A 23,577-nucleotide genomic window follows, 5' to 3' on the forward strand; every position below is an offset into this window, starting at 1 on the left:
GGGAGGCAAGGGGAGAAAAACGGTGTCTGGCTAAATTCCCTTTCTGACACCTGAGCCTGGCTGGCTTTGTAACCGGAGAGTTTTGCGCCCTTTCCCCCATCCCATCTTCCCCGGGGAGATCCTGGGGCCCTTCTTGCTCTCCATCCTTGGAGGGAGCTCAGGGACATTTCGGGATTCTGATTTCTTGGTCTGCAACTCCCTGTGTGCCAGGCTGGGCTGGGCCCCGCTGTGGCTGGCTGGCGTTTGGCGCTCTCATCCAGAGAGCGCTTCGCTTTGAAATCTACCCACTCCTTTTTTTTTTTTTTTTTAAACCAGGTATGATGATGTCAAACGTGATGCTGATGCTACAGTTACAGCCCCTGCTGGCGCAGCCTCTCTGATTCTGTCTTCCTCTCCGCGTCCAGTGCTGGGCTTTTTCAGACAAGTGCATCTCCTAACCAGGTCACATTTCAGCCGCGACCCACTCTCCGCCAGTCACCGGACGCAGACCGCGGGAGGAGGGCTGAGGACAGCCGCGTGCTCTTCACCAGCAGCGGGGTGGGAGGAAGGACATTAAAATACTGCAGAAGTCAAGACCCCCAGGTAGAACCCGGACCACGATGCACGCCCCGGGCTGCGGGCGACTGGTGCTGCCGTTGCTGCTCCTGACCGCGGCAGCCCTGGCCGAAGGTGACGCCAAGGGTCTCAAGGAGGGCGAGACCCCCGGCAATTTCATGGAGGACGAGCAATGGCTGTCGTCCATCTCGCAGTACAGCGGCAAGATCAAGCACTGGAACCGCTTCCGAGACGTGAGTCCGCAGGGCCGCCCGGGCAGAGGCCCAGGGTTGCAGGTTAGGGGAGTGAGCTCCAGGATCTGCGGGAGTGGCCGCCGCACGTCGCAGCCCAAGGCTCCGCAGCCCGGCCGGCTAATTACACGGAGAGTAAACAGTATGGGGGTCACAGCCTGGCGCCCCTCCCGTGTCCCTGTGGCCCTGGCCGGCGGCCCTGGGACCCCCCCAAGCCCCGGGACCCTCAGCCCCACACCCGCCCGACACTCCGGGGGCGCACTCTCCCGGGTCGCCCCTGCGGGCCGGGAGCGGGAAGGGGTGCGGGGCCGGGGGAACCCGGGCTCTGGCTGCTGCTGGACCCCGACCCGCTCCCCCGCTGCGTTGTGCGAGCCGCCCCCGGGCCTGTCCCAGCCACGGGGATGCTGCAGGCTGCACATACGGGGCACTGCAGCACCGGCAGGTCTGGGTGGGGCCGGCAGTGAGGGTGGCATCGGCTCGCGCGGTGCCCTCTGTTCCCACCGTGGGCTTTGCGGGAGGGGGCAGCAGGGGACGGGAGTGTGGCCGGGGCTCTGGGTCTGGGGTCCCAGCAGCTTTCCTAGGCGAGATGGTGGAAGGCGTGTCTGTACGGGGGTGGGCTGGGGTTCCCGTGCAGAAGGGCGCGCGAGGACCCAGGAGGGTTTTCCTGGACCAATCTTTCAGGGGGGAACCCAGCTCGGAGCGAGGGGAGCAGCTCGGAGCCGCAGGAAGGCTCCCGACCCGGTGGGCTTGAGAAGCCCGGGAGAGCCCAGAAGCTGGGTCTGGGGGCCCCCGGCGGGCGCCGCCCGAACCCCTGCGTAACCTTGGGCCGAACTCCGCGGGGTGGGGGCGGGGGGGCGGCTGCGGCACTTTTGTTTACCGGCACCTGTGGATCGGAGGGGAAGTCGCAGGCGGCGGCCTGGCGGGCCAGCTCCTTCCTCCGGGCCGGGCCGGGTTGTGGGCTGGGGAAGCAGGGGTGAGGCAGGGCGGGCGGAGGGTGTGGCTGGACCCCGAGATCGTTGGGGGTGCTGTGGGAGATGGGCCCGGATGCGCCAGAGGCGACGCCGGCTGCTCCTGGCGACCTGGTGCTCACCATCGCCCTGACCCCAGAAAACCTCTTCTAGGACCCCGGTCCTTACTCCTGCTTCCCTAGATTCCCTCGTCCGACCCACCCAGTACAACGCAGGCCACACCATGACCTCTCCGGTTTTCTCTTAAACTGTGTGCATCCACAAGTTCCTTGGAAATTTGTTTAAAACACACTTGCTTCATAGGCTGTCCAGCCAAGTAATGGGAAGAGGCAGAGATTTGGATCTTTTTGTTACCGTCAGACAAGTGACTGTTTCTCCCCAAAGTCAAACTGGCAGGTTGTAATTCACAGAGGACAGCAGGAACCACGGGTAGCCAGGTCTCCAGGCTGAGTGGCCGGGCCCCCGATGGGCTGCTGATCTCCGCCTTCTCCCCACTTGCGACCTGTCCAGCCGCAGGAGCCTTGAGCCCCGCGAGGCCTTCCCGAGGCACCTGCAGGCCCGGCGCAGATGAGCCGCAGTCTCCTGCCGCCTCCTGGGCAGCAGCCCGGCCGCAGCAGCGAGGGGGTGGCAGCAGGCCGGCCTATCCGGAATCCATGTGTCACTGGCCTGGGCCTCCCTCCGACTCACTGGCTGTTTGATCTGCCAAAATGAGACCAGTGAAGGTCAGAGGGAAAAGAGATGCTTAATCAGAATAGGAAAGGTTTAAAATAAAAGATTCCTCCCCACCTCCCTCTTCCACCTGCTTCTAATAGCCAGCTCAGTGGGTGAGAATAAATGACTTACTGCTTGACCCCATGGCACTGGGCTGCCCACCTGTCTCCCTGTATTGGTGCCAACCACTTCCCCCTTCCTCCCATGCTCATCAGAAGAAGGGCACTAGATTTGAAAGTCTTCAGGACTTGCACATATAAGATTTATGGGAAAGCTTTAGGCGTGTGTTGATTTTGGTAGCCTCAGGCTTTTGCAGGGCAGATGTCCTCTAAAACCCCATTGAAGGTAGTCCTGGCTGCAGGAGGACAGGGTCAGGGAGAGAAGTAGGACAAAGAAGGCTGGGCAGGAGGGCCTGGCCCTGGGGATCTGTTGACAGCCTCTGCAGAAAGGCAGGAAGGAGGCTGCTAGCTCAGAGCCACTGCATTGCATAACTCTAGGGGTGTCACAATAGAAATGTCGCCCCCTGAAGTTGTGCAGTGCACAGACAGTATACAGGGTCCCCACCAGCACTAGAAACGTATTCCTCTTCTGCCAGAAGAAGCCCTACTTCCTGCCTAAGGGCTGAAGGCACTCTAACTGGGCCCAGTAGCAATGGGCTTTATATTTCCATTAGGCCAGCTCTTTGGAAAATATGCTCCTTGGTTCCTCAAAGGAGAGATGGGAATTTCATTTGAACCCCTTAAGGGGTTGCAAGGTTGAACTGGGACTTTGTTCATAACCCCATAATGGTACAGGGCCCCTCATTTGCCCTAGTAGGGTGGAGGCAAGCAGGAGGAGTGGGATACTCTCAGGCAACAGGATTGGGAGGGAAATGCCTCATTAAATGATGTGGACAGAACTGAAGGGGGAAGTTGAGGGAATCATGTTGAAAGGGTCAGGAGAATAAAGAAGAGCAAGAAAACTTGAGGAGTTGCTCCACTTTGGAACTGGCCAGAGCTGGTTGAGAGGGAGCGCAGCTTAGCATCTTTCTCTGAGCACCAGGATTATAGGGAAGGCAGGATTTACCAGTTGAGTAATCCTCCCCTCCAGTGGGCTCAGGGCTTTCACAGCCTGCGCCTGGCTAGATCTCTTCTAATGCTAGGTGCCCGACTGCCAGGGAGGAGGGGATTCTGGCAGAGGAGCAGGGAGGTTGTGGACTCCACCTGGCTCCCTGGCCCACAGATCTAGCCATGCCCTGCCCTGGGCAGTCCTGGGCTTTTCCAAGCCCTGCTGCCCGATGCTCCTACCTCCCAATTCACTCCCTGCACAACTGGGTGGAATTTAATGCAGGTCTTTGGAACAAAGCATCTAGGGCCTAGAGGGATGGACACTTGGAGGAGACAGGTCCATTACACAGCATTCTTCAGGGCAGGCTCCACAGAGCTTGGCTATGAAGAACTGACTGTTCTCTTTCTTCTTGGTTCTTCTCTACTTTGTACTCCACTTCTACGAAGTTTTCATTATATTTATGAGTGTCTTGCACAGTGCTTGGCACCCAGGAGGCGCACAGTTCATATAAGTTGAGTCTCTGGTGCAGTGAGCACTCATGTCTGCCAGTCCCTACGGAAAGCACTTTAATTTGAGTGGTCTCTTGTGCCTGTCGACGACCTGGGAGATAGTTATTGTTACTTTACAGACTACCATTTTATGGTTGTAGAAACTGAGGCACACAGAAGTAACTTACCCAAAGGTCAAATAGCTAGTAAGTAGCAGAGCTGAGATTTGAATCCAAGTCATCTCACTTAATTTTGCTTTTCAGGGAATTCTAGGGCTCACCCTTAGCAAAAGTGAGAAGGAAGGGTCTATCCTGAAGAACAAAGTCTACCCTGGCTCGTGTCCTCTGAGTCTTCAAGGATGCCCTGAGTAGGAGTGTCACCTCCTAGGAAGGTGGGCCAAAGCCCCCAGTGTCTCCAGTAGCCTTCCCATAGCCTGCTCCCCACCCAGGCCTAGCAACACTCCAGAGGCAGCTCTCCACCCAGGAGGGGCTGGGGTGCAGTGTGCTGGGACAGCTCTGGCCTGGGTGCAGGTTCAGACTCTGCCACTGACTGGCCCCAGGATACCGGGCACATCACATAACCCCTCTGAGCTTCGGTTTCAGACTAGGAAACTAAAAGGGACGCATAAGCCTGAAGGCACCTTGTCAGGGGGCTGGAGGGCTTCCAGGGCAGGTACTATGCTCCTTCCCTATGGAAAAACCACCAGATGGGTCCTCATTTCTGGGGCTGGCCCACACCATGCCTGTCCCTGTGAGAAAGACGTTACTGCACGTTCACTGTCACTCATTCACTGCAGATCTGAGCACTTCCTGGATGCCAGGGACTTCATCATGATCCTGGAGTCTGGTCCAGGGATATTGTTACCTGCTGGCTACATATGAGTCTCATGTGTTTAGGAACACCAAAAAGGCAAGTAGCAAGTAGCCACAAAGGTGCTCCCTCCTGACCACCCCTCCCTGCTTCCCACCCCACACACCTAAACCAGCGTGAGTGTGGGGATGCGCTGCGTCAATGTCTGTGGGTAAGTGTGGGTGTGTGAGAAGAACCCAAAAGTGGGTCAGGATGGATTTCATAATTGGGGTTTGGGTCCTCTGCCAGATAAAGTGACTAAAAACAAAATAAAACATATAACAACAACAACAACAATTGGGGTTTGAGAATGGAAGGGTGGGCCTTTCCCTGACCTCCCCTCCACCCCGGCTTCTAACTGGAGCAGTGTCAGCAGAATGATGGGCTCTTGAACACCCAGCCAGACTCCAAGCCTGGGAAGAGAGGGAGAGAAGAGCCCTCTTTGCCTGGAGAGGCTGTCGTATGCTACTCCAGTCTTGCAGCAGCCTGAGAGGATGGGAAGCCAGCACCCTCCCCTCCCCTTCTCGAAGAGGTCAGAAGGCTACCTGGAGCACAGAAGAGCTCTGTCCTACCCTGAGCCCCAAGGGCCAGAGAGAGTGCTCTGCTCATCTTCCCAGTGAGGGGATAGAACTAGTTGTGACCTTAGGGCAGCCACTTCACCTTTCTGGGCCTTGATTTTCCTGGTGGTTTAGTGGGGAGGCGAAACCAAATCATCTACAGAGGCTTTAGCATGCTGTGACTCCAGGAAGAGCCTGGAAATGGCCTGGCCACCCACAGGTATACCCTGCCTATCCTGCCACACCACCGCCACAGGCTGGGCAGCAAGTCTTTGGGTTTAAGGAAGAGATTCTCTTTTTTCTCCAGAGAAAGTACCTGTGACCAGATTAGGGGAGGGTATATTAGCTGGAGACCAAGAAACCTGAGAAATGGGGCCTAATGGCATCTTGGGGCAAGCACCAGGCTGAGGACGCACGTATCATCTCTCTTAGTTAGCTAGTTAGCGTGGGCTGCTGTAACAAGATACCAGAGATGGGGTGGCTTAAACAACAGAGATTTATTTTATCCTCACACTTCTGGAGGCCAGGAAGTCTAAGATCAGGATGCTGGCAGACTTGGTGTTTGATGAGGGCCCTCTTCCTGGCTTACACTTTTCTCATTATAGCCTCACATGGCAGAGAGAGAGAGAGCATGAGCTCTATGTAGCCTCTTCCTCATTTTTTTTTTTTTTTTTGAGACAGGGTCTCACTCTGTCACCCAGGTTGGAGTGCAGTGATGCAGTCCTGGCTCACTGCAACCTCCACCTCCTAGACTCAAGCGATCCTCCCACCTCAGCCTCCCAAGTAGCTGGGATCACAGGCACACACCACCACGCCTGGCTAATTTTTGTATTTTTTGTACATAGGGGGTTTCACCATGTTGCCCAGGCTGGTCTTGAACTCCTGGACTCAAGCAATCCACCCCCTTCCACCTTCCAAAGTGCTAGGATTACAGACATGAGCCACCATGCCAGCCTCTAGCCTCTTAAACAGACCCCGATGAGGGCCCTACCCTGATGGCTTACCTAGACTGAATCCACCCCCCCAAGACCCCGCCTCCTAATCAACTCCCATTGGAGGTCAGGATTTCAGCATTTGGGTTTGGGGGAACACAAACATGCAGTCTACAACGCCATCTCTGCGTCTCCTTGCAGGAGCAATGTGGGTCTTCTTAGATTTGCGGATGGGAAAAATGTATGCCCAGGCCTAGGCCTGGATACAGAATTTAGATACCACTGTGCCCAGCCTCAGTGTGCAGACCTGGCCTGTCTGTGGCTCTTGAAGTGTGCCAGCCTCTGACTGCCCAAGGGCTTGGCCAGCATCCAGTTGTAGGTGTGGCTCCTTCCTTGGGGTTCCTGCAGCATTTATTGGCCATAACTCATTTGGCACAGGTTTAGATGCCACCTCATAGCATCACTTAAACTGCGGGCTGTATCTTCCGAGTCCTCCTGCTGGTATTTGTAATGTATGTTTGTCACATTCCTCCCATCGTAATCCCCTGAGGACAGGGTCTGGGAACAGACTGCCTCGCGTAGCTTACCACCCCATCCCCAGAGCATTGCATGGGGTGTTTGGCACACAGTAGGTGCTCAATGTAAACGTGTGCACTGTGGCATGTTAGAGCCAGACAGGATCTCATCCAGCACATTCTCTGCACCCCTCCCTCTCCTCTCCAAGTAGCAGGGCTGTGGGTTCAAATAAAGAGGGGCTGGGGTGCTGGTCTGACTGTGCTGGTGATTTGGGGAGATCTCTTCCTCTTCCTGAACCCCAAAACATTGGGACAAACACAGCAACACGCTCAGCTCCCTGAATTTCAGTGATTCATTTGTGGGATAAGGGAGTGAATGATAAATGAAGGACGACTGTCCCCGGGTCTCCCTGTCCTTCAGCCCTCTGTGCCTGTCCCTGGCTGCAGCCAGTCTCCCACTTTATCCTGTGGAGAGGGTGCTCTGAGCCTCTTCCCCACTCCCACACCTTATTATGCCCAAAGAGTGTGCCAGTCACCTATCAGACATGTGGATGGTGGGGACAGGGCTCCCTCGGGTAGAGAACAGCTTCTGTAGGGTGGGGTGTGCAGCCCCCTCCTGCTCTCTGCCCTAACACCTGCCAATCTGTCAAGGCTGCCCTGTACAGAAGGGTAAGCCAGACCCCGCTGGTGTCTTACCTCTGCCTGGATGCAAACAGCTCGCTCCTTCCCTGACCCCCTGTCCCCTGGCACAGGGCAGAGGACGCAAAGAGTCTGAAATCGTTCAGGCTCCTATTCTGCTGATCTCCAAGTTCTCAGTTTGGAAGAACTGGGGAAGCAGAATCCTGGAGGCTCAGAAGCACTGAGCCCCACATTTCACAGGTAAAGAAACAGGGCCAGCCGGGCGCGGTGGCTCAAGCCTGTAATCCCAGCACTTTGGGAGGCTGAGACGAGCAGATCACGAGGTCGGGAGATCGAGACCATCCTGGCTAACATGGTGAAACCCCGTCTCTACTAAAAAATACAAAAAACTAGCCGGGCGAGGTGGCGGGCGCCTGTAGTCCCAGCTACTCAGGAGGCTGAGGCAGGAGAATGGCGTATACCCGGGAGGTGGAGCTTGCAGTGAGCTGAGATCCGGCCACTGCACTCTAGCCTGGGTGACTGAGCGAGACTCCGTCTCAAAAAAAAAAAAAAAAAAAAAAAAAAGAGAAACAGGGCCAGAGAAAGGGCAGAAAAAAAAAAAAAGAAACAGGGCCAGAGAAAGGGCAGGCACCTGCGACACCGCTCCTCTTGCGGCCCGGGGCTCTTCCCCTGCACCATGGCCTGTGGCTCAGCTCCAGCCCTGGGGTCTCCCTCAGACCTCCCTGGGGCTTGAATTCTGACCCCCATCCCCATGTTCCAGAAGGGAAGCCAGGGTCCTGAGGCAGCTCAGAACACAGCCCCGGGCCTCTCACTCCTCCCACTGTTCTCTGCCCTTTATGGACTATTGGGGCAGGGACCAAGGACTAGGGCAACCACCAAAATGCCACTGGACCAGCAGGGAGGTCAGGCCCCGGGCATCAGGTGGGTGTTGGCACAGGCATACCTGAGCTCAGGCCCAGCCCGGCTCCTGGCACGCGGGGAGTGATGATAAGCACATTTTTGCCCTCCAAGGAAATTCCTCTGAGGGCAGAGGAGGTGGGAGGCTGGAGTCTTCTAGATGCCCGTCTCCTTCTGTTTATCCAGGCCTAACACAGCCTCTGCCGCCGCCTCCAAGAGAGGGGCAAGTATTTATACCTGGCCCCTCTGCCCCCCACCCCCCTGCCCAGCCACCCCCACCCCCTCACAGGGATGCTGCCTCCCCAAGTGCCCTCTCCCGGGTGTGTGATGGGGTGTTAATCCTCAGCAGAGGAGGATCCCAGGTGTCGCCACTGGGCCCCGCCTCGCTCTTTTCTGGGTCCTTCTCTCTGTGCCCTGTGGCTGTTTCCAGGGAGGGCAGGAGAAGGCCACAGAGGCCAGCTTCTTTCCAGTCCTGGGCCTTCTTCGGTGGACTGGCCTCCATCACAGGCTCCCTTGCCTGAGGAATGAGGTCAAAATAATGGCAGGTACAGGGCCTCTCAGATGCTGAGCCAGGCCTGGCCCACTTCCATTTTTAGAGATTCTTTGTCTATTAAAAAATGAAGAAATGCCGTAACAAGGTTAGGGAAGTTGTAGTGTATTCAGTCTTATGATGACCGTCTTCTTTCCGTCCTCTTGCTGTGCTTCTGGCTGTGTGGCAAGTGGAGACAATGTCAGACATCCATATTGAGGCCCCTTGTAACACTGAGATCCTACAGAGCCTCTGCCCAGCCCTGCCCCTACGCTCCCCGGGTGTGTGCCAGAGAACCCGAGGTTCAGGTGTCCTGTCTTGTGTGTTTTGAAAGTACAGAGCTTCAGTTCACAAAGTGCCCTTGCAGACATGATTGCTCAGGTTCTTCTGTAGCTCAGAGGGGAAGGCAAGGGGGTCTTCCTTATTTTGCAGCCAAGGAAGCCAGTCCAGCAAGGGAAGCAACTCACTTGCTGGCAGTCAGTGGCAAGACCAAGCAGGAGCCCAGGCCCCCCGAGTCCTTGGTGGTGAGGGGTATAGGGGGTAAGGTCTCCCTGTCACACTGTGCTGCAAAGAAGCAGGTGGATCTTGACCCCATAAGCCAGGGTCTGGAGGGCTGCTCTTCTTTGCTGATGCGCTGCTGGGCCCCAAGCTTCCCACCAGATGGAGAAGCTGGGAGAGATTGGGTTAATTCAAGCTGTGAAGTGAGCGGGTGATTTGGGTGCTAATTAAAATGACAGGAAGTAAACAGCACTTGGAAACACCCAGCATGTGCCCCCTAAGCCTGACTAGGCTTGCGCACTCACTGCTGTCTCCCCCAGCTTGGCGCAGTGGGCACCGTCTCCATGGCAACTGAGCTGAGCTGCAGAGATCAAAGCTGGAGATGGGTTAGCTCCAAACCAGCCAAACCAGGGGTCGTGTGAAGGGGTTTCTGAAAAATGCCTGGAGAACGGGGGCCCCCAGGTGTCTTCCTCTTCCACCGCCAGACCCTCCCCTCCTAACTGCAAAACTCCCTGCCTAGGGCTTGAAGCTGAGTTGGTGTGGTAGGAGAAACCACCTGTGGGCTGGGATTGGGCCTCCTGGGACCCGCCCCTGGCCTGGGACTTTTTTCATCAGCTAACATTCATGGAGTACTGGTTAGAGGCATGGATTCTGGAATCACAGTTCTGGGTGCAGCACTCTTCTCCTTTGCAATTGCTGTGTGACCCTGCATAAGTCACTTAACCTCTCTGAGCCTCAATTTTATCATCTGAGACATGGAGATAATAATAGTAATGTTTCTTAGAGTTGTTGTGAAGAGGAAACAAGCCAGTGAATGTAAAATGTTTAGCATAATGCTTGCCACGTGGTAATTGCTGTAAAGATGTCAGCCAGTGTTAGGAGTGTGTATTACTAGATGCTGGGCATAGAGAGAAGAAATTTACATGATCTCTGCCCTCAAGGAGGGCATCCAAGGAACTGGCCATCTAACTAGGGCAGAGTGAGGCGGAGGCGACATTGCCTGGTGTCACTGGAGCAATGGTAGACTTCTGTGAGGTGCAGCTGGCCTGAAGGATAAGGAGTGGGGCTCGGGAAGATGATGGCCGAGCTGGGTTTTGGGAGATGAGTAGAAATTCTGGGGCTGACGTGAACTGGCATTCCAGATGGCGAAGGCTGTGCTGGCCATGCTGGAACCTTGCAGGAGGGACCTGGAGCCGGGGTAGCCAGGGAGAGATCAAGAGAAGATGGAATTTCTTCTGTATGTGACAGGGAACCCGTGAAGGGCTTTCAAAATATAATATTTATGATATTTTTTATTATTTTTAGAATTTATTTTATTTTATTATTTATATTTATTATGATTATGATTATGTTTTTTCCCTTTATTACAAAGTAATATATGTTCATTGCAGAAATTTTGGGGAAAGTTGGGGAAAAGCAGAAAGATGTCAGAATTCTCGGTATTCCTACCCAGCAGAGGAAATGACTATTACCATTTTGGTGTAAATCCTTTTCACCTACTCACTTTCTTTTTCCTCAAAATGAGATCAAACTGTATATTCAGTTTCAAGGAGGGAGAGACCGGGTCAGAATTGTGTTCTGGAAGGATCTGGGTGGCCACAGCCATGTGGAAGATGGTGGGAGGAGGGAGACCCTCAGGAGGCGCTGCAGTTGTTCGGGTTGGGGTGGTCCAGGCCAGTGGGTGGAGGGCAGGGAGGGCAGGCAAGAGGGATTTGGGAGGGGAAGGGGCAGGACAGTCTTTGGGTTGGCAAGGGTGGCACTGTGAGCCCGCTGCAGGAACAGGCCTGGAATGGGAAGCAGGAGCCTGGGTTCTCCCGGGACCAGCCTGTTCCTCAGCGCACCTTGTATTGCTTTGTGTGAGGCACCCTCGGAGGGAGGAAGAACGGCTGCTCTTTTTCATCCCAGAGGCCCTGTGTTTGGGGTGAAGACACCTAAGAACATCAGCAAAGTGTTAGACATAAGCACAGAGCGGGAGGGACCTGAGGCCTCATGGCTGGCTCAGTGGTCTCTAAGCTGCCTGCCTAGAGCCAGCGCAGAAGCCTGGCCCAAGCTGGGTCTTGCCCATGGGATTCCAGAAGTCTCAGGTAGCACGTGGGTGCTGGAAGATTTAAAAAGCTCCTCGGGGAAGGGCACGGTGGCTCATGCCTGTAACCCCAGTGCTTTGGGGGGCTGAGGCAGGAGGATCACTTGAGCCCAGGAGTTGGAGATCAGCCTGGGCAGCATATCAAGACCCTATCTCTATGAAAAAAACCACACCAAAAGTTAGACAGGCATGGTGGCACATGCCCGTGGTCCCAGGTACTTGCAAGGCAGGAGGATCGCTTGAGCCTGGGAGTTTGAGGCTACAGTGAGCTATGATCGTGCCACTGCACTCCTGCCTGGGTGACAGAGCAAGACCCTGTCTCAATAAATAAATAAAAATAAAGAGCTCCTCGGCTGATTCTAAGGCACAGTCACCACTGAGGTCCTCATGGCACAGTAAGGAAGTGACTTGTTTGAGGACACGCCGTGGGCCAGGCTGAAAGTGGACTCCTGGTCCAATGCCCCTTCTATGTCCTCTCTCTACCTCCTCCTCCTCAGTGCAGACACTGGTCCTCTCTCAAGGAGAGATACTCTAACTTATGGGGTGGGAGTAGGGGATGGGGAACCCTGGCTCAGTTCCTCTTTTGTCTTGCAATCTCTGGCCAGTTGCTGTTCCTCTCTGAACCTTCATTTTCTCCTTTCTTCTGGTGTTGATCCTGTTGGCTCTGACTACTTCATAGGACTGTGAAGACAAAAGGCAGACCCATCCAAATTCCTGGAGAGAACTTACTCTAAAAGCACCATGCAGGCTGGGCACAGTGGTTCACGCCTGTAATCTCAGCACTGTGGGAGGCTAAGGCAGGAGGATTGCCTGAGCCCAGGAGTTCAAGACCAGCCTGGGCAACATGGCAAGACTCCCATCTCTATTAAAAAAAAATGTTTTTAAATTAAAAGCTTTACTCATATAGATAGGTAGATAGATAAGCATATCTAAGCACCATGCAATACAAGCCATGGGCTCTTCCAAATCCCCATTTTCCAGGTGAGGTTGGCAGCAGAGCCACCTGCCAGCACTCTCAGGTGTGGAACGGGGCCTCTGTTTCCTGAGAAGCCCCGGGTGCCCTGATGAGACTATTTCTCACAACTGCTAATGAGCCCACTGGGGTGCCAGAAATAGACACCCAATGCTGCACTGAAAGGCATTATTCGCACTTGCCAACAAACACCTTCTTATCAGCTTAAAGGTGGCACCAGCCCACACCTGGCCTCAGGGGCCCTCAGTGTGTCCCTGGGTTTTGCCCTCAGAGTGGCCACTCCCAAGTTGCCCACAGGACTTCCTCATCCTTCCTCCCTGCAAGACCACCTAGGGGACTCTCCTCACACCACCTATGGTCTCTGCTGTCCCCGTGGTGGCCTCTCCCTCTCCACTTTTACGGGGTTCCTCATGTGGCATCTCTGTCCCCCATTTCCCCACCCGCAGTCCGGGGCCTGTTCGGCTTTGATTTGTTAAGTGCTTCTTGGATCCCAGGCACCCCACAGGTGCCATCTGCTTTAATCTCTGAGTAGTGCCGTGAGGCACTGAGCCCCTTGAGGTCGGGTGCTTGCCCAAGGTGCACTGGTCAGGGGAAGCCTGGGGATCTGCAGAACCCCAGGGCCCTGCTCTCCTCGTCCCTCTCTGGCTGGCTGTCTTTGCTCTCCTGGGAGTGAGGGTCCTGGAATCCAGATCCACCGAGGCCCCTCCATCCCTCCCACCCAGCCTGGCCACAGCAGAGGCAAAAAGCCGAGGCTGGAACCTGGGGCAGTGCTTTGCACAGAAGGGGCTGCCTCCCTGCCAACTGAGTCAGGAGGGGAGTAGGGGATGGTGGAGCTGCTGGGGAAGTCCCTTTCTTAGAACTCCCACCCCATCCCCACTTTCCCCCAAATTTCTAATCAGAAATTCTTGGTCTTGATCTTTGAGAATCCACTGTGTACTGAGTCCCAAAGATTCCACTCACAGCCTGGCTGGAGGTTAAGGCAGCAGGGTTGGGCCAGAGGATGGAAGTATCAGGGGCCTCAGATGACGCCCAGGGGCTGGAGGTGCCTTCCGTACTCCCACTCTGGGCAGGTGGGTTATGGGCACACAGATCTTGTTGGTTGAGGGCAGGTATGGTTGAGGGCTCATACCTCCCTCCCAGCACCCAGCCATTTCCTGTCACCTGCACAGTCTTGTCCCCACCCTTGCCCCAGGGGATGATGGGTACAGATGGGAAGACCCCAGCTGATGGAGACCAGTTGCTACTTTTGCCCCAACCCTTGTCATCATGGCCTCAGCAGCTGCACCTCTCTTGGCCTCCCTCCATCTTCTGTGGGGTGGACCCCCAGCAGAGGACCCCTGCACCCCGAGGAGCTCCTGGAGAAGGCTTTGTTGGTTTTAGCAAATGAGGGAAGTGGTACCTCCGCGGAAGCTTGCCTAGGGGCTCAGGAGTGCTCAGGTCAAGCCCCAGGGATGGGGTGGCTGTGACGCCAGGTGCCCCGCAGGCTCCCAGGAAGCACCCCTGCAGCCATCCTCTGTCTGCTCCTGGGCCCAGGGGCTGCGGGACTCTTGGCTGCTGGGACAGGTATGTGTGGGCCAGGTGTGGGCCGAGCAGAGGGGTGGGGAAGAGGCTCAGTGAGAGAGACAGAGGAGAAAGGGACACAGGAACACACGGGGACGCAGGTGAAAGCAAGAGAAAGAAGGAGAGAGAGGGAGAGAGCCGGCCTGGGCCCTCACGGGAGCAGTTTGTGGTCCTCCCACCCTCTCCCTCCTTCCCGTCTCCTGCTGCCTCCCTCTCGCACTGCGGAAGAGGCAGGAAGGCCAGCCTGAGGGAGAGCCTCGAGTGCGAAACTGGAGGCTGCTCACAGAGTGGGTCTTGTCACCTCGTTTCTGGATAAAAACCATCTGGCACTGGGTGAACAGTGTCCTTGTTAGTGTCCTTGTTTTCCTACTGTAGCTACACACGTGTGTGCATATGTCCACCTGTGCATAAATGAGGATGTGCATACACACAAACGCACCTGCACACACACGCTACATAGTACAGACCTGTGAGTGTGCATGAGTGCACCTGGGTCTGCATAAATGCACACATGCACAGAAGCATGCACTCAGGTCTATGCCTGTGCACACCGCGTCTTTCTTGGTGGTAATGCCAACTGCTTGCTCGGGTCTGGCCCCTTCTGGCCTTTGTCCAGGAGGCCTCACCCTGCCTGCTCTGATGCTTGCCAGCTTCCAGGGGAGGCTTCAGAAGCCTGAAGGCCTTGGGATTTCAAAGCCCTTTAGGCACGGTTCTGTGTGCCCACTGCTGCATGCATGTGGGTGCCCTTTGGTGCCATGGCCCCGTGCGCTTTTCCCCTAGACCTGACAGCTCTGCTCACCCCTGCACATCTCCGTTCCTTTGGGCTAGGGCAGAACTCAGGATGAAGGGGGCAGCTGCGCATGACTTCTCATGCCCTTCTCCCCCCACCAGCTCCCAGAGCCCCTCCTGGAGCCCCACGCAGAGGAAGTGGGCAGCTGGTCCTTGTAACTGCCAGCCTCCAGGCCTGGGAAGCCCCCTCCTTGCCTGCCTGGCAGAGCTTCCACCAGGAGTGCCCTGGGACTGTTTGGTGTTTTTTAGCAACTGTCTCTGCCCTGTAGGGGAAAGGGAGGAAGCCAGATAAGTTGGGTGTTCTTACCAGGGAGCTGGGTTGGGTGGGAGGTGCTCTGCCTCTGGCCACTCTGTGGTCCATGGCCTGAGAGGCCCCTGCAGCTGAGCAGGGTGAGAAGGTCTCCCTTGTGTCTTAGGCCTCAGAGAGTGTGTTGTAGCAAGAAGAGTGGCCTGTGCTGGGTGTCGGGACACCTGGGTTCTGTGACAGGAGGACCTGGGTCAGGTCATCTCCTGTCTCTGGGCTTTCTCCTGCACAAAGAGGGGGCTGGACCAGGTGACCTCATAGGACCCTTTCTGGGTCCTCTGCCTCTGAGGATTTGAAGCTGACCTGTGATAACTGGGGAAGCCTCATCACAGGCATGGCCTCCCCACTCACTCCGTGCACCAGCTGAGCTCTGTAGAGAAGTGAGACCTTGAGCAAAAAGCATCCCTTTGCAGCCTGGATGAGAGGGCCTTCCTCCCGCCTCACTCACATGGTGGGCAGAGGTCAGGAGAGCAGACTGACAAGGAAGGGGCCTTGGCAGGAGACAGACAGTGCACCGTTTCTCAGGCAGTTTCTGGGACACCCAGGGCACAGGCATGAGAAGCTCTGTTCCCGTGCAGTGTGGGCCCCTCGGACATCTGTCCTGGTGGTGGGGCTGGGAATGGAGTGGGGGTGCCCCACCCTCTCAAAGAAAAAGCCTCTTCTTCTCCTAAGGCCAGTCTTAAGCTCTGTGGTGAAGACGTAAGAATACTGGCCTCCTATTGGGGTTCCTGGGGGTCAGAGGAACACAGCCATCAAAGGCCATTGCTCAGCACCCATGGCCACATGACGAGGCAGGGGACCCCAGAAACACCAGATGGCCTCACACTGATATCCCCATCTTTCTCCCTTTCTCCTCCTGCTCCATTTTCCATGGCTTGCGGCTGTTCCCTGATCTCCAGGAAGTGGAGGTGAGTACTGCCGGGGGCCCAGTCTGTGTGGTCTCTGCAGAGCACATCCCCTCCCCTCCTGTCCCTCCACACCCTCACTCTGACTTGCCTTCCCTGCCAGCCTCCAGTGTGGCGCGGGGGCAATAAGGAGCTCACGGGAGAGGCTGGAAAGGATTCTAGACATGGGTTTACAGGGATAGAGGTGTGGGGAAGGCAGCTGGCAGGGCCTGGGTGGACAGGAGTCAGCCACCAGGATGACGGCCATTGGCACATGGCATTGCTGGCCCGGCCTCTCCTTGGCCCCGCAGTTGAACCTCTGGGATATGGATCTTAGCCCTTCCCTTCTCCCTTGTCCCTCTCTGTCCTCTAGGACGACTACATCAAGAGCTGGGAGGACAATCAGCAAGGAGATGAAGGTAACATGACTCTCCCGGTGGGGGAAGGTGACTGACAAGTGTGAAGACTTGAGACCAGAGGGCAAGCCCTGACCCCGCTTGGAGGCTCCTTGAGCAGCCAGGCCCTGGTAGGGGTGGGACTCCTGAGCTCAGGAGCTCTGGTTATCAAGGGCTGCTGGAGGGAGAGGGCTCCCAGCTCAGAAGCGGGGCTGGAGGTTCTTGGGTTCTCCCAGGTGACCTGTGTCCTGACTCTGTGCCCCTGTAGCCCTGGACACCACCAAGGACCCCTGCCAGAAGGTGAAGTGCAGCCGCCACAAAGTGTGCATCGCCCAGGGCTACCAGCGGGCTATGTGCATCAGTCGCAAGAAGCTGGAGCACAGGTGAGGGGTTTGGGGAGGTGGGAGCCCTGGAGGGGGTGTGTTCAAAGAGCAAGGGCTCAACTGACCCTCTCCTTATGAATTAGCCATCTACTGCTGTGAAGTAAATTATAAAACTTAGTGCTTAAAACAGCAAATATGTATTATCTCACATCATTTCTGAGGGTTGGAATCCAGAAGTTGTTCTCTTAGATGGTTCTGGCTCAGGGTCTGTCTTGAGGTTATAATCAAGGTGCTGGCTGGGGCTGTTTCATCTGAAAGCTTGTCAGGGGCTGGAGGATCCACTTCCAAGCTTACTCTTTTTTTTTTTTTTTTTTTTTTGAGACGGAGTCTCGCTCTGTCGCCCAGCCTGGAGTGCAGTGGCCGGATCTCGGCTCACTGCAAGCTCCGCCTCCCGGGTTTACGCCATTCTCCTGCCTCAGCCTCCCGAGTAGCTGGGACTACAGACGCTCGCCACCTCGCCCGGCTATTTTTTTGTATTTTTTTACTAGAGACGGGGTTTCACCGGGTTAGCCAGGATGGTCCCAAGCTCACTCTTATGCTGTTGGTTGGAGGCCTCAGTTCCTGGTCATGTGGACCCCTCCATAGGGATGCTTGAGTGTCCTTACAACATGGCGGCTGCCTTCACCTAAAGTAAATCATTCAAGAGATGAGTGAGGAGAAAGCCACACCATATAAGAACAATTACCAAACACTGTGGGATCCAGGGAAAGTCACATCTCCTTTTTGGGCCTTGATGTAGTATCTCTAAGACAAATAAGTTAGACTAGATAATTTGAGGTTCCTTTCAGCTTTGACATGCAGTGACTTCATGAAATATTTAAGGTGGTAGCTTGTGAGAGGTTGTAGCTTGCAGAGGAGAAAGGAGTGAGGGACATTTAAGGAAACCTTAGCTCCAGCTGGGTGTGGTGACTCACGCCTGTAATCCCAACACTTTGGGAAACCAAGGTGGGTGGATCACCTAAGGTCAGGAGTTCGAGACCAGCCTGACCAATATGATGAAATCCTGCCTCTACTAAAAATACAAAATTAGCCAGGCATGGTCGCTTGTGCCTATAGTCCCAGCTACTTGGGAGGCTGAGACAGGAGAATTGCTTGAACCTGGGAGGCTGAGGTTGCAGCGATCCAAGATCACGCCACTGCACTCCAGCCTGGGTGACAGAGTGAGACTCCATCTCGAAAAAAAAAAAAAAAAAAAAAAAAAAGGAAGTCTTAGCTCCAGCCCAAGGACAAGGCTTTGTCTGGCTTCAAGACCCTGGAAAAGGTTCCAGTTCCCTCCCTTCTCTCCTGAATCACAGAAGATGAAAGATGGAGTTGCAGTCTTAGAAGGCTGCAGGGGCGTGGCCGGTAATGTAATGCATGAAGAGCGGTTTTTTCACCGGCCGCTCTGTGGAGCACAGGCCTGGCAGCTCCTTCTTGGCCCTGGCCCATTATGTGGGAATGCAGGTCCAGGACTCCCATGTCTTCCATTTTTCAAAGAAAGGCCAAGAATCCAGGTATTTATGTGAACTCTCCCATTTGGTAAATGTTAGTGCATAAATAACTCAATTTAAAAAAAAAAAAACAAACCCTTGGTGGCCAAATATGGCCCATAGGCCATCAGTTTGCAACCTCAGATTTGGTCTGACCCCTTAAGTGAAGTGTGACTCCCTTTTACCTCTGGCTGTCAGACCTGGAGTTGCTACCTGAAGGCCCCATGGGACTCAGTGAAGCCTGGAAGAAGCGAAGCTGGGGGAATTTATGCCTTGCCCAGTTGGTTCAACCCTCTGAGCTGGAGGAAGGTCTGGCAGCAGTGTGGGGAGGGTGGGCAGGGGCAGGAAGGGGCTGATCTGCTGGAGGTTGCTGCTGCCTTCCTGTTGGAACAGGTCTCCTCAGCCCTCCCTTCCCCTGCTCCTTCCTCATTGTCACCTCCACCCTGGTGTGCTCCCCACCCTCTCCTGTAGGATCAAGCAGCCGACCGTGAAACTCCATGGAAACAAAGACTCCATCTGCAAGCCCTGCCACATGGCCCAGCTTGCCTCTGTCTGCGGATCAGATGGCCACACATACAGCTCTGTGGTGAGGAGCCCTGGCCCCAGGTAGGGTGGGGGTGGAGTCACCCAAGGCCACAGGAAGCAGAAAGGATGACCCAGCTGGGGCCTCCCAAGGGGTTTCCAGGACTGAGGTGGGGCCAGATGGCAAGGTCAGTGCGTTCAATGCAGCCAGCCATACTGGGGCCACCTGCAGCCCTGGCTGGGACTACCTGAGAGTTGGAGCCAGACCCTGTCTGTCCCTGACCTCGGACAGGTGCAGGTAGGGAGTGGGGCCTGGAAGAGACTCTGCGGTCAGGTAACTGCAAGTCAAAGGAACTGAGGGAAGCCTCAGCCAAGTGTCCATGGCTGTGGAAGAAGGAGCTCTGGCATCCAATTGTTAGAGGGCGAAGAAAGAAGGATTTCCACAGGGAGGCGCCAGTGTTCACCAGTGAGCAGGAGCCTTCTGGGGCAGCAGGAAATAATCCTCCATAAGAAGGCGATGGAAGAAGGAACTGACTGGGAGAATGAATTCGCACCTTATGGGGATTTTTGTGAGGATTTCAGGAGACAATATTTGAGAAAGCATTTAAAAAATTTTAGGCTGGTCATGGTGGCTCACGCCTATAATCTCAGCACTTTGGGAGGCTGAGACGGGTGGATTGCTTGAGTCCAGCAGTGTGAGACCAGCCTGAGCAACATAGTGAGACCCTGTCTCTACAAAAAATATAAAAATTAGCTGGGTGTGGTGGCATATGCCTGTGATTCCAGCTATTTGAGAGGCTGAGGTGGAGGCCAGGAGTTCGAGGCTGCAGTGAGCCATGATTGCACCAGCCTGGGCGACAGAGTGAGACCTTGTCTCAAAAAAAAAAAAAAAAAAAAGTAACATAGAAATACAGATGCTGATTATGAATGTTTTTACTGGCAACAAGGAGTCAGGAATTGCTTGGTTTGGGAGGGCACTGACAGCTGGCTCGGGGTGGATGCCAGGGCTGAGGGGCCTTCCTGGAGTGAGAGGCAGATTTCAGTCACCCGCTGTGGGTGATGATTGACGTTGCTGTGGGGATGAGGTCACCAGGGAGAAGAAAGGGAGGAGAGAGAGAGAGAATGAGGAAGAGGCCAAGGCAGAGGCTGTATTTAGGAGGTGGGAGGGGTGCAGAGGAGCTGGCAGAGCTGGCAGAGGGAGGAGGAGAAGAAGAGGAGCTAGTGTCCCACGACCCAAGGCCAGGGCAAGGTCTGGGCAGGACGCTGCAGTGTGGCCCGGTTCGGGGATCATGCTGTCCTTTAGGGAGGTGGAGTCAGCAGGAAATCTGGCTTTCACCCTGGCCCATGGCCTTGGGCAAGTCACTGGGCCTCTCTGCGCCTTGCTGTTCTCTGCTGAGCAGGAGAAACCCAAGCCTCCGAAGTGAGACAATGTTATCGAGTGCTGTGATGACCCGCTTCCCATTAGCAGCCGCCCCATGAGAAGAAAGAGATATGACCAGGAGAAAAGGCTTTCATGATGAGGAGTGCATGAGCCCCTCTCAGAACCTGGCTTTAGCAGGCAGCCGTGGCAGAAGCAGTTCTCAGTGAAGGCCAAGGAATTGTTAGATGCTCCATAGGCGGTGCTGTGTCTTCTCAGGAGAGCTGAGAAAAGCCCACTGGGGTGACTGTGGGGAGATCACTGAGGGAAGGGCTGATGGCTGATTACACAGGGACCAAGGAACAGGCCATGAGAACCAGGGGGAGCGACAGACAGCTAACACAGGGGAGGGGTGACGGGGCAGGGAGGGAAGGGGAGATGGGTGTCCTGGGAGGGACAAATCCTCAGAGAGGGCCGAGCAGGTACATGGGAGCCTGCATGGCTAGGACCAGCTCTGGACTCCGCTTCCCGGGCCCTGCCTCTCTCCACCGTGCACCTTGGTCTGCAGAGGGACCAAGAGGGGCCCTTCCGGCTGTTCATGGGTGCTCCATGGGGGGAGGCAGATGTGGCTGCCATGGGAGACTTGAGGGTGACCCCAGTTGTGGGGACCCCTGGGGTAAGCCCTCAGTCCCCTGTCCCACCTTTCCCTGTGTGCAGTGTAAGCTGGAGCAACAGGCGTGCCTGAGCAACAAGCAGCTGGCGGTGCGATGCGACGGCCCCTGCCCCTGCCCCACGGAGCAGGCGGCCACCTCCACTGCCGATGGCAAACCAGGTGAGGAGAGCACTGGGCCACCAGGCTGGGGGTGCTGCAGGGCCTCCTGGCACCTCCTTCAGGGCTCTAGGATGGTAGAAGAGGTGTGCAGAGCAAGAGGGAAGTGGCAAAAATGCAGAAAGGCTTCAGGGAGCTGTGAGGTCAGAGGTCCAGGTTAACACAGAGCAGGAGGCTTGGGCTCAGCCCTTGTTTCCCCCCCTGGGTGCCTGAAAGATGGGCGGAGGGAGGGACTCAGCCACAGGGAATCTGGGCTGTGTGTTTTTCATGCTAGGAAGGAGTGGGTGGTGGGAGATGGGAGAGGACTCAAGAGGAAGTCCGATTTCCACCTTCCCATCTGCTGCTGCCTCCCTGACCCCTGCTCAGCCTCCTGGCCTGTAGGGCAGGATCCCAGACTGAGATCGAGCCTGCTGCTCCACTGCACATTCACCCTCCATGCCTTCTCTCTGTTCTGCAGAGACTTGCACCGGTCAGGACCTGGCTGACCTGGGAGATCGGCTGCGGGACTGGTTCCAGCTCCTTCATGAGAACTCCAAGCAGAATGGCTCAGCCAGCAGTGCAGCCAGTCCGGCCAGCGGTAGGAAGCTTGCTGCTCCGCCTGGAGGAGGGAGGGAGATAGGGAAGGGGCTGAGGACACAGGTGTATGCTGAGCCAGCCCACCCTTGCTCCTTCCTGCTGGACTCTGGGTCCTACAATCTGGGCCCCAAAAGAACCTTCACCCCAAAGAGGTCGACTTCCACCAGAGCAGGAGGGATACTAGTTAGCTAGTAGGAAGAACTTAACATTGGTGGAGGAAGCTTAAACCCTGACATGGGTAGCCCAGGGAAAGCAGGAATTCTTTTCCCTGAAGGGCTTTCAGAACAGGGTTTTGAATGGTTCAGGCATAGTCCTATGTGGAGGTGAAAGGAAGGACCCCTGGCCATTCTCGAGTTTGTCAATGCCATGGTTAGATTCCAAGCTGCCCAGACTCAGAACAGAGGGCTGGGGCTGATGGTGAGGTGGAGGGCTGGAGGGCTGGAGAAACGACTGAAGAGCTAGATGAATCGTGCCTGAACCTGGTCTTTTCCCAGGGCTGGACAAGAGCCTGGGGGCCAGCTGCAAGGACTCCATTGGCTGGATGTTCTCCAAGTTGGACACCAGTGCCGACCTCTTCCTGGACCAGACGGAGCTGGCTGCCATCAACCTGGACAAGTACGAGGTCTGCATCCGTCCCTTCTTCAACTCCTGTGACACCTACAAGGATGGCCGGGTCTCCACTGCTGAGTGGTGCTTCTGCTTCTGGAGGGAGAGTGAGTGTGACCCCTCTCCCAGGCCCCTGCCTCACCCGTGTGGGCTCTGCCTGAAGTTCCAGGCTCTCTTGGGAAGTCAGAGTGGCTCTTTCTTGGCTACGTCCCCAGACTCAGCACTTTCCCAGCTTGCCCACTTCCTGCACTCCCTCAGGGCTTCATCCTTTAAGGCCCGGGGAAGCCAACACTTTCAGCTCCCTTACTTGGCAGGCTCCCAGGCGGATCCAGATTTTGTGGGTCCTGACGCTTATATACTTTTGGAGGTCTTCTTTAAGAAAGAGTTAAAAAAAAAAATCCCAGCATTTTGGGAGGTCAAGGTGGGAGGATCATGTGACCCTGGGAGTTGGAGACCAGCCCAAACAATACAGGGAGACCTCATCTCTATGAAGAAGAAAAAAAAAAAATAGCCAGGCGTGGTGGCATGCGTTTGTGGTCCCTGCCACTTGAGAGGCCGAGGTGGCAGGATCGCTTGAGTCTAGGAGGTTGAGGCTACAGTGAGCTGAGATTGTGCCACTGCACTCCAGTCTGAGCAACAGAGCAAGAACCTGTCTCAAAAAAAAAAAAAAAAAAAAGGAAAGAAAGGGTATGAAAAATTACAAATGTAAACTTTCTGGGGCCCCTCGGGAGGGCTTGGGAAAGGGCTGTATAAATGAGGGTCTTAGAGCTGAAGATGCATTTGCTTCTCGGTGATTCTTCTTTTGGGCACATCTTACGTTTTGTGCCGCCAATAGGTGATTACATACGTTGTCATCAACCTTAGAGATGTGATGAAATTTCTCAGCTGAATATACCTGAAGCCAGAGCTTTCGAACCAGAGTCCTCTCTGGGGAGACTGAGGTCCCCAGGGCTCACCTGACCTATGCGGCCGGAGCTGGGGAAGCCCTGGTGTTCCTCGCTGGATGCTTCTCCCCATCTTGGTGGGGGATCGGCAGTCAGGGCCCAAAGCTTCAGCCCGAGCCCCACCATACGCTAGTCAGGGATCCCCGGCAAATGACCAAATCTTTCTAAGTTCTGCTTCTTCATCTGCATCAGGAAATAACAATACCTATCTTGGAGCCTGTTGTGAGGATGTGCCAAGAAAATCTGTGCAGAGCACCGTGTAATTCACAAATCCCTCTGCAAATGCGTGATGTTGTGATCTGTTTCAACACTCTGACTGCCCAGCCCTCCTGTGACCTGTGTCACTCCAGCACTTTGACTTTCCAGGCCTTTGAAGGCCATTCCATCCATTCTGTACAGCAGCTTTCTTGGGCAGGAGGCTGGGAACTGTCCTCATTTTACAACCAGGCAGGCTTCCAGGTTGGAGAGGTGGGGACTTCCCAAGGTCG

At 55.4% G+C, this 23,577-nt stretch overlaps 1 protein-coding gene across 1 annotated transcript in view; it reads left to right on the plus strand.

Moving 5' to 3' along the window:
- The first annotated feature begins 378 nt into the window (after positions 1 to 378).
- The window catches only part of SPOCK2 (SPARC (osteonectin), cwcv and kazal like domains proteoglycan 2), a 29,337-nt gene continuing 6,138 nt past the window's right edge, over positions 379 to 23,577 (plus strand). Inside the window, exons 1-7 of the mRNA XM_045400097.2 lie at positions 379 to 788; positions 16,382 to 16,427; positions 16,672 to 16,786; positions 18,727 to 18,841; positions 20,852 to 20,966; positions 21,421 to 21,540; positions 22,034 to 22,252. Coding sequence (XP_045256032.2) covers positions 600 to 788; positions 16,382 to 16,427; positions 16,672 to 16,786; positions 18,727 to 18,841; positions 20,852 to 20,966; positions 21,421 to 21,540; positions 22,034 to 22,252 — 919 coding nt within the window. The 5' untranslated portion in view covers positions 379 to 599. The remainder of the gene's footprint in view (positions 789 to 16,381; positions 16,428 to 16,671; positions 16,787 to 18,726; positions 18,842 to 20,851; positions 20,967 to 21,420; positions 21,541 to 22,033; positions 22,253 to 23,577) is intronic.

Source organism: Macaca fascicularis, chromosome 9, assembly GCF_037993035.2.
Source record: "Macaca fascicularis isolate 582-1 chromosome 9, T2T-MFA8v1.1".
Taxonomy (NCBI): Eukaryota; Metazoa; Chordata; class Mammalia; order Primates; family Cercopithecidae; genus Macaca; species Macaca fascicularis.